This window comes from Nicotiana tabacum, chromosome 1, assembly GCF_000715075.1.
Source record: "Nicotiana tabacum cultivar K326 chromosome 1, ASM71507v2, whole genome shotgun sequence".
Lineage (NCBI taxonomy): Eukaryota > Viridiplantae > Streptophyta > Magnoliopsida > Solanales > Solanaceae > Nicotiana > Nicotiana tabacum.
Window position 1 is genome coordinate 111104811 of NC_134080.1, and position 10179 is coordinate 111114989.

The following is a 10179-nucleotide window of genomic DNA, read 5'->3' on the forward strand; positions in this document are numbered from 1 at the left end:
GCTGACTACAATTCCATCAACATTAAAATCGTTGTACCTACCAACACTATCCCAATGACCATTTAGTTGAAGCAAAATAGCTAAATTTGTCATTATATTGCCGAATTCAATACTATTGAAGACAATTGTTTGCAATTTTTTTTCGCCGATCTTCGTTTCTGATTTTGAAACCAGAGGAGATAGAGAAAATCAGAATATTGAACTTGATTGTGCGACGTTGATGAGAAAAAATTAAAGTATTGAGCTTTGATTGCGCGACGTTGATAAGAGTAAATCGACGTAATTAAATTGCGGAAATTGCGTCAGTAAATTCTCCGAAGAATCCTCTGTGATCCCAATTTTCCGCGTCTAAAATTGGAAGGCTAATGTAGAAAGGATTCTACTTTACAAAAATGTATATATTTTGTAGTCTAAACATGGGTAGGTCGGGTAATTAAGTAAACATAAATACTTTTAGTAATAAAATTTCTAATTCTAGGTATGAAAAAATGCCCATAAGTAAAAAGCCCAAATCAAAATGTTACATGGCCCATCTAAGCCCATGTTCATTTTCACTCTGTTACTCTTTTTCCACCGTTAGTTAGGAAGACGAAGAGATCTGTAACTCCGATCAGTTCACTTGAAGAGCTTCTGTCTCTATACATATACATACAAATTAATATATCTATAGCTTATCACCGGCAGCGGAAATCGACGGTGGTCGGCGATGGCATTGGCACCGGGGCTATCACGGAAGCTGAAGAAAGTGCTGGAAACTCGAACAGACACGCCGGATCTGCTCGCATCGCTGAATACTCTCTCCACATTCTACACCGAAAACACACCTCATTCTCGCCGTAACCTCCGATCCACTATTGAGAAGCGTTCTCTATCTATAAATGAAGAGTTCCTTCTTTCCTCCACTGCTGCTCAGAAGGTACCCTTTTTTGGATTTAATTATTCGAATAAGAACTTCTAGAGTTGAATTGAGTTTCCTTTTTTATTAGGCGTTGGATCGAGTTGAAGAAGAAGTCAATTCGATCGTTGAATGCTGTGACAAGTAAGCAATTGCTAAGTATTATACAACTTTTGGTCTTCTGATTAATATGTTTGGATTGAGTTTAACTTTAATGCTATCTGGTCACCTGTGATCAGTGGAACTAGTTACTTGGAAAATAAGGAGGAGAACATGCTACAGCTAGTTAAATTACCTTGTTTACACTGTCATTCAGTATTAAGTCTCCTTGCTGTTACATCAATTAAAGAAAAGTTGTTCTGACATGTGTTCTTGTAATGCCTGAATTTTCAGAATTGCACTGGCTTTAAGCAGTTGCAATGCCACGACAGGTGATATTATTAGTACCACAGAACGGCTGAAACAGGAATTTGAAAGTACTACACAGAGGCAAGAAATTGTATCATGCTTTCTTCGTGATTATCAGCTATCCCCAGAAGAGGTTTTAGTCATTCCTTTTGAGTTCGATCCTATTTCAGTAACAGATTATTTGTTTTAGTTGTGTTTGATTTGCAGCTTTTCGTTGATGTAGATAAATGCTCTTAGGGAAGAAGACCTTGATGAGAATTTTTTTAAGGCGCTTGCTCATGTTCAAGAAATTCATGCCAACTGCAAAGTGCTTCTCAGGACACACCACCAAGTAAACTTCTCTCTCTGTCTCTTTATACAGTGTATGAATATATCCCTAAATTTATCTCTGACCTTCTCAAATCACTAGCCAGCAAAGAAAAGGAGGTGGGGCAGGGAACATAGAAAGCAAACTTTAAGACTCGCCTTGACACAAATGCAACTGTTCAAGGTTTTTTGTTTTAAAAAGGAAATTTGACATATGACCTTTCTTCTATAGCAAACAAATAAATGCACATTTCGTTGTGGAATAGCTTCTTTTCACATTGCTTTTTGAGAATAACTCACTATGTTCAGCAGTTCTTTATTCCATTTGGTTGTGCATGAAAGGATATTTTGATTCAGGGAGGTTAAGATAATTATATTTTATGATTGAAGCCTCTAAATTTGAATGACATGTGCAGTGCGTATCTCCTTCCCTATCAATTGAACATAGCTTGTGACATTATCTGATCCAGACTACATGTCTCATCCAGCTTTTGGAATGGTGAATGGAAGATCCTCATCTTGATTGATGGATTTTATTTCCTCATGGAATAATGGGACTCGATGCTGGACATATTTTGATGTTCTTTTTAATTTTCTTATCCCACTAATTATAACAGATTAACCAATTGCAACAACAATAATTAGTCCTCAGTCCCAAACAAGTTAGAGTCGGGTATATTCATGTTTCCCCATTTAAATTCATCTCAGTCCAGATTAACCAACTTCACCGACCCCCAAAAAAAGTAGACAAATTAACCAGTTGCTTCTGAAATATCTGTTCATCAGTTGTAGAAACTTTTGTCATCTAATGTTTCGAATTACTTAAAGTTTATTTTTATCTAATGTTGTGTTAATCTGATAAAAATTATGTCCAACTTAGATATATGTGATCACTTTTTTGGAAAAAAAATTAGGTATGAAAATTTTGCGGACAAAAAGGGATGGACCTGTGTCCAAGAGCTATAGATCATTGAAATCTGAAAGTTAAAGTTCATATTAATAAATCACTGCCAATTGTCTATACAAGTGGCTACATGAGTGATCCAGGGATATCCAGGAAACTTCTGGAAAAAGAGTTATATTTCCTTCAAGAGCCCTTGTGTGATTGGTAATTGATAAGAGTTCAATCATCTAGTTTCAATTATATTTTCCTAATGATAGACTATATGACTCAAGTAGGGTTACACGCACATCTTGTACTTTGCAACACCTAGTTGGTGTTTATTAATGAAAATCTTTGACTTATATAAAAAGCAGAGGGTCTATCAGAAACAGCCTCTCTGCCCCATCGGGGTAGGGGTAAGGTCTGCGTACACACTACCCTCCACAGACCCCACCGTGTGAGATTTTACTGGGTCGTTGTTGTTGTTGTTTGACTTGTATAAAAAAGATCACAGCCTAAATTTTTTCCAGAGATTAAAATTCGATACAGGGCCAGGACAAACTTTATTTATTTTTGCTTAATTGACTCAAATACTCTTGGCAGCGCGCTGGTTTGGAGCTCATGGATATGATGGCCATGTATCAAGAAGGAGCATATGAACGCCTTTGCAGGTTACTCTTCTCTGGCTCAATGGACTCTTGAACATCGGACATTTCGTATGTCATACTCCATAGTCACAATATCCTCTCATTTAAGTGCCTACCGAAAAGATTTACCTTTTGTGCTGATGTCTGGAATGTCAAAACACTATAGCTATCTGGTAAAATGTATATTGTGTGGCACGGTATTCAGACACCTATCATTTGATGAACAATTTGTTTCTTGTATAATCTACTTTTGTCAATCTGCTCCTTGTACCATCTATTCTATGCCTCTTGCAACAATACCCATGCATGGTTACAAATTCAGTTTTCTGTAAATTTGTGCTCTATTTTGTTTGTGTGCCTCTGTGTTGTCAGTGATTGATGTCTGGTTTTCTTGAATTATTTCAAATTGGTCATTCTTTCTACTATTAGTAGGTCATAATCATATGATCTGTCTAATTTCTTATATGGATACTACCTTATCAAAGAGAATTTCTTATATGGATACTTAAAATTTAGAAGTGTTAACCAATAAACAGTCATCTGAGCCTTCCACTATGTTGACATTCTGCTGGTTTTCTTGCTAGGTGGGTTCAGACAGAGTGTAGGAGACTTGGTGATGTTGATAACCCTGAAGTCGGAGAACTTCTGAAAACAGCAGTCAGGTGTCTCAAGGAAAGACCAGTACTTTTTAAATATTGTGCGGAAGAGGTAACTTATCTTAACTAAGAGCTACAATGATTATTTAACAACTTTGCAATGTTGTCTACATTTCATATTCATGAAATCCTGAAATATTAGGTGGCAAACATGAGGCACAATGCGTTGTTTAGGAGATTTATAAGTGCTCTCACACGTGGAGGACCTGGTGGACTTCCCAGGCCAATTGAAGTGCATGCTCACGATCCTTTAAGATACGTCGGTGACATGCTGGGATGGTTGCATCAGGTGATAGATTTATCATAATGTTTAAGTTTTTCCTGTTATGAAACAAAAAAGGGTCTTCTGCGCATTGACTTGCTGCATCTGATCTCGTACATGTTTTTGCTTCATGACAGGCATTGGCGTCTGAAAGAGAGCTTGTCCTTGCATTGCTTGACCCTGATGCATCAGATACTAGATCAACTAGTCATAAATACCCCAAAGGCGTAGATAGTGAGTATGGAAAGACAGAAACCGACTTGACTTTTGTTCTAGACAGGATTTTTGAAGGAGTTTGCCGCCCTTTTAAAGTTAGAGTGGAACAAGTTTTGCACTCTCAACCTAATCTTATAATTTCTTACAAGCTTAGTAATACACTGGAGTTCTATTTATACACAGTGAGTAGAAATCTTTTGCTAGCGATCCAATCTTCTTGCACCCTCCTTTTTAAGTTATCCTTGCACTCAACTCTTTTTCCAATGCAGATATCGGATTTGCTGGGGGAAGAAACATCTCTATGTAATACCTTACTGGTGCTCAAGGACGCGGCCCAAAAAACTTTTTTTGACATACTAAAGAGTCGGGGCGAGAAGCTTTTGAGGTATCCTCCATTGGTCGCTGTTGATCTTTCTCCACCACCAGCTTTAAGGGAAGGAGTTTCAGTGCTGCTTGAAATTATTCAAACACATGATAGCATGATGTTCCCTGCATCTGGAAAGAAGCCTGACTTTGATCCAGCTATATCTGCTCTGCTAGATCCTATTATTCAGGTCAGTGTCCATCAAGTTACTTTAAATAAATGATTGCTACTTATGTATTAGTTCCTGATTTTTTGTGTTACAACAACATCTGCGCCTCAGTCCCAAACAAGTCGGGATCGGCTATATGAATCCTCACTGACCATGTTACTCCACTTAAGCTCATCTCATGCCAGTATTATGTAAATACAAATAAAAAAATATTAGAAGCTCTATATTTTGTAAACATATAAAATCTCTGAAAAGGCTAAACCATCCTAGAAATCATAGGACCTATGGCAAAAGTGCTAACATCTAGAACCATATTCTCAACTAATATGTATCGTCTATATAGATCTGCTTGTTCCGTTCTGCCCTATCTTTTGCTAAGTCTGCATGGATCCACATATGTAGTTCTTTCGAAACAACTTCCTTCCATGTGATTTTAAGTCTACCTCGTCCTCTTTTAACACCTTCATTCACCGTGGTTTCACACCTACAGACCGGTGCATCTGGAGGTCGATGCTGGACATGACTAAACCATCTCTAGCTACCTTCTCTAATTTAATCGTCGATGTGTACTACTTGAACCTTCTTGCAAATGTGACATTTCTTATCTTGTAAATTCTTATGTCACCACATATCTTTGCATCCGTTGTGTTAAATAAGTAAATATTGCATGACCCTCTTAATTCGGTTGGTGCACTTAATAGGAAAGACATGGAAGGATTCTGCTATCCAAGCTCACACTTTAGCCCTAATCTGGAATTTCCTATGTGCTTTCTTTAAGTGTTACTCGTTTAGGATTTTTCATTATACAATGTTGAATGCAAGTCTCAACTTCTCTCAAGAAATGCTTGGTCCTTCCGAAAAGATAATAATATATTGTTAATTACATATTTATCTTTGAATGAGCAAAGGTTGTTATTCATCAAATTCTATTATATATGCTTAAGCCTTAAGCACCTAGACACATGTTGATTATACATCTTGGTCTTGTTCAAACAAATTTTTAGCATTTTTCTAATGGAAGACCTTAGAGTTATACAGGCCAACTATCTGACCTTGGGGGATTGCTAGAGTACCGGAGAATCAGCTTTGCTTGAATTCGGTAGCATTAGTTTGTGCTTACCCCTGTTTCCAGTCTCTGAGTAGATTAGTCAAAACATGGTTGGCAAGTAGTTCTGTCTGACCCAAAAGAAATCCTATTTTGTTGTGTGCAGTAGAGCAGAGAACCCATGAAAAAGATTCATAAATATCTAGAAACAGGAATTTAACTCTAACAATTTGTTGTTGAATAATTAGCATGAATCATCTAGATTCTATTAATCTAACGCCAACTGTGCAGGACTAGTTTATTGCAACATGAGGTTCAAATGTCCTAAGATACTTATAGGTACCTGTGAAATATAAAGCAGTGTTAAAAATAGCGTGAAGCGAGGAAAAACGACAACCCCCATTTCGCTTAAAGCGAGAAGCGAAGCGCTCGCTTTTTTGAAGTGAAGCGGAATTTAAAAAAATATATATTAAAATAAATACTGCATCGACAACACATGTAACTGTAAGCAATGTTCAATACTTCAATGTATAAACTAAAGTGTAGCATCAATTAAAGCACAAAATGAGCATCCTATTCTTCTACAAGATTGTCAAGCGAGATGCGACAGTTGGATCACCATCGATTAGATGCGCTTTTTGACGATAGATTCCCCCATTTGAAATCTTGTCACAAAAAAGACGTCTAATTGTCATCTTGTTGGTCTCGCTAACTCTTGTAGAGTAATCCCAAGCAGGGTCTTTCCTATCTTCTTTTGGTTCCATTAAAAGAACAACTACATAACACATAAGAAAAGGCAGTAAAAACTAAGAAACTGTTCTTCTTTTGGTTCCATTAAAAGAACAACTACACAACACATAAGAAAAGGCAATAAAAACTAAGAAACTGTGAAAGAAGAACTGAAGGTAAAAAAAATTCTGTTGCTGGATTCTGGGAAAGAACTGAAGGTAAAAAAAAATTCGCCAGCAATTCGCTACTATTTGGACGTTGAAACAGTGAAAGAGGAGAAGAAGAAGAAGTCAGAAGAAAAAAAAGAAGAAGAAGAAGAAGAGAAGAAGTCAGAAGAAGAAGAGAAGAAATCAGAAGAAGAGAAAATCATCACATACCTGTTGCTGGAATCTCTGTTGAAGAACCCTAGTCGCAGAGACTCTCAGATGCTCTGCTGGTTGTGTTTGATAAAAGAACACTGAAAACCCTTCTTTTTTAATTAAATAGGCTGGCAGCTGTTTAAAACAAAGAAGCGCTCGCTTAGGTCGCTTCGCTTCCCTTGGTCGCTTCTCGCTTTTTAGTGGGAAGCGGTCGCTTTTTCCTACCTGAGTTGCTTCACATGGCAGAAGCGAGGAAGGGGTCGCTTCGCTTCTCGCTTTAAGCGAGGAAGCGACCGCTTTTTCTAACACTGATATAAAGTACCAGTTAAAATGACTATGATGTGAGTCGTGACTTCTAACAATTGACATCGGCTGTTTATGATTTCTTTTTATTTTATGGGAAGGATATTGTACTGTTATTACTTGCCATCAATACCCCCTTTAGTTTGCTATCACCATATATCTTGCATTGTTATTACTTGCTATCAGTACTTCTTTCATCTTCTCTTTTGCTATTTTGGGTTTTGTTTTCTAAATATCTTGTATTGTTATTACTTGCTATCAGTGCTTCTTCCATCTTTTATTTAGCTGGGGGTCTATCAGGAACCAATCTCTCTGCCCTTCCAGGGTAGGGGTAAGGCTGCGTACATCTTACCCTCCCCAGACCCCACTTATGTAAATACACTGGTCTGCTGTTGTTGTTATGGGAATGACATTGATTTTTTAAAAATAAAAATAAATAATTGTTAACAAAAATTTGGCGAAACAAAGAAAACTTATTCACATGTGATGGACTTGCCTTTCCATTAGAGTAAATACCAAATATAAAGTCATGTTAAATGCATGTCAACATCGTCTGATGTTGAAAGAAAAAAAATGAACATGTTCTCTTATTAGGACTATTCTTGTTTTTCTTGTGCAGTCTATCTGTTTCTCTTGAACTTTGTAACGCGGGGGTACTGGTTTGTTCCGAAATTGCAAGACCATATTACTAGTACAGATTATCTCTGGTTGTTAGCTGTGTTTAAAGTAAAAAGGAATAGGTCTGGGAAATTTAATTTGTTTGTTTATATGGAAAACTAGAGTACATCAACTATTTAGATCGTATAAAGTAGAATGCATTGTTGATTCCATTCTCCTGTTTGAGTGACATTTCAGAATTTTAAGATTGTTTGATTTGAGCTTCTTGACGTGAGAATGAGATAGGCTGAAAATGGCATCATTGCTGATTTTACTGCAGTATTGCCAAATCGGTTTTATTATGCTTCTCTATGTTTACTATCTTATCTTCCATGCAGATGTGTGAGCAAGCAGCAGAGGCGCACAAGTCAAAGGGTGCCATACACTCCTCCAGAAGGAATAGAATTACTTCTGATCCAAGTCAACACCGCAGGTCATCTATGGATGCTCTTTTGGATGGCAACAGTTCAGCATCTCTACCACAGGTATTTATGGTCTTGTTTCCCCTTGAATTCCAAAGTCCAATTAGGCCTTTTGTGTTGCAACCTTGGCTTGTGAAATTTCGTGCCCCTTCCCTCTCCCCCAATAAAAGGTAAGAAAGCAAGAAGAGAAACTACAAGAAATGGAAGAATCCTACCGACACTTTCCAAGCTGTGTTTGGTTGGATTTGGGACATTTTACTCAAACAATACTATTTTTCAGAGAGATTTGCTGGACCACCTTATACTAGGTGCATAGATCACCATGGATATATGTATTAGATAATTGACCGAAATGTTGATTTTGTGTTTATTCCATGTTCGCGATCATGAGTAAACTATTGATTGATATGTCGTTATAATATAGTGAAATTATATGAGATGGTGCATGTTATAATATAGTGATATTATATGAGATGGTGCAGTTATCTACTATCACTAGCGTTAACCTACTGTTTTGTTTTTGCAGACCAGTGAAACTCCGGCCAAAATTTTCCTCATCAACTGCTTATGTGCCATTCAGCAACCACTTTTAGGACATGAAGTTGCAAGTGGCTATGTGAAGAAGCTCGGAGTGATGATAGACAATCACATAAATGCTCTTGTGGAAAAAGAAGTCGATGCTATTCTAAGAAGATGTGGTTTATTGAATAAGATGTCACACTTCCGCAAGTCATTAGAAATTAATGAATCTGGTAACTCCATAGCTAGGCAAGCGTTAGCAGAAGAAGAGGATACAGCTCCGGTGTCTGTTGCTGAGAGTTTGAAGGCTTTCTTTGGGCTCATTTTGGGCAGTGAAACCGCCATTCCTGAATTTGAGCAGATGCAAGTTCCAAGATTGCGATCAGAAACTAGTGTTCAGGTAGCTAGGTCACTTGCTGAAGCCTACGAGCTTATTTACAGGGCTATCATGGACCCTGATAGTGGCTACCCAGATCCAAAATCACTGGCTAGACATCCACCTGATCAGATAAGAACAATTTTGGGAATTTGATATTGCAATGAGTGAGTCAAAAGTGTAATATGTAATACATCATTTTTGTATCAAAGGTACATCTAGTATTTGTATTTTTGACACTCTTTTTTCCAATTTTTGATTCATATTCTTCATTACTTCTTTTATTGTTAGGAAACACTACTTGCTAAATTTGTTATCTTTGTGTCAGCAAAAACTCGACTTTGAGTTTCACAGTGTAATTGATTCTCAGCCAGATAAAGGAGGAGAGTTATTGTAGGCTGACATACATCGTACTTATCGTTTGGTGAGATGAATATGATCGTTTCATGCTTAATCTCCTCGGGTTTGAGTTTTGAATTTGATAGGGAGTGCTATTTCTTTTAGTGAATTTGAGCTATTTCTTTTGGTGAATTTTATGCTATGCGAATTTGAACTAATCAGAACCCAATACGGGTACTAGATTAAAAAAACAAAAACAATGATATGACTCATACTAATGCAGTAGAAGTGATGCGTTTTAGAAATTTCTGAAGGATTAGAAAAAGTAACTCTAAACTCCATCAATTAATTTGCCATTTTTAGCCTTTTTACTTTCAGAAAAGGAGAAGACACAGACTGTTTATGTGGGAAAAGCTTAAACATCAAATTCGTCAGAAAGATCAACTCCAAAATACTGTCCAAAGCTTTCTCAGTTTCTTGTGACCGAAAAACCAAGAAAACACAAAAAACGTGAGGTTCCTGAAACAAAGTTAACTCCTTTTCTCATATATATTTTTTTAATCTCTATAATAATAATCAAGAATCACCTACTCCCCCATTATTACTCTTTATTGACTCTATTCA

General features: G+C 37.0%; 1 protein-coding gene across 1 annotated transcript; it reads left to right on the forward strand.

Moving 5' to 3' along the window:
* Nucleotides 1-476: 476 nt before the first annotated feature.
* LOC107812459 (conserved oligomeric Golgi complex subunit 6) lies at nucleotides 477-9620 on the forward strand. Its single transcript, XM_016637579.2, has 11 exons — nucleotides 477-916; nucleotides 987-1039; nucleotides 1289-1436; nucleotides 1527-1634; nucleotides 3096-3163; nucleotides 3724-3847; nucleotides 3938-4084; nucleotides 4195-4455; nucleotides 4543-4827; nucleotides 8238-8384; nucleotides 8848-9620. Exons 1-11 carry the CDS (start codon nucleotides 707-709, stop codon nucleotides 9370-9372), a joined length of 2076 nt encoding a protein of 691 aa, XP_016493065.2. The 5' UTR covers nucleotides 477-706; the 3' UTR covers nucleotides 9373-9620.
* Nucleotides 9621-10179: the final 559 nt, after the last annotated feature.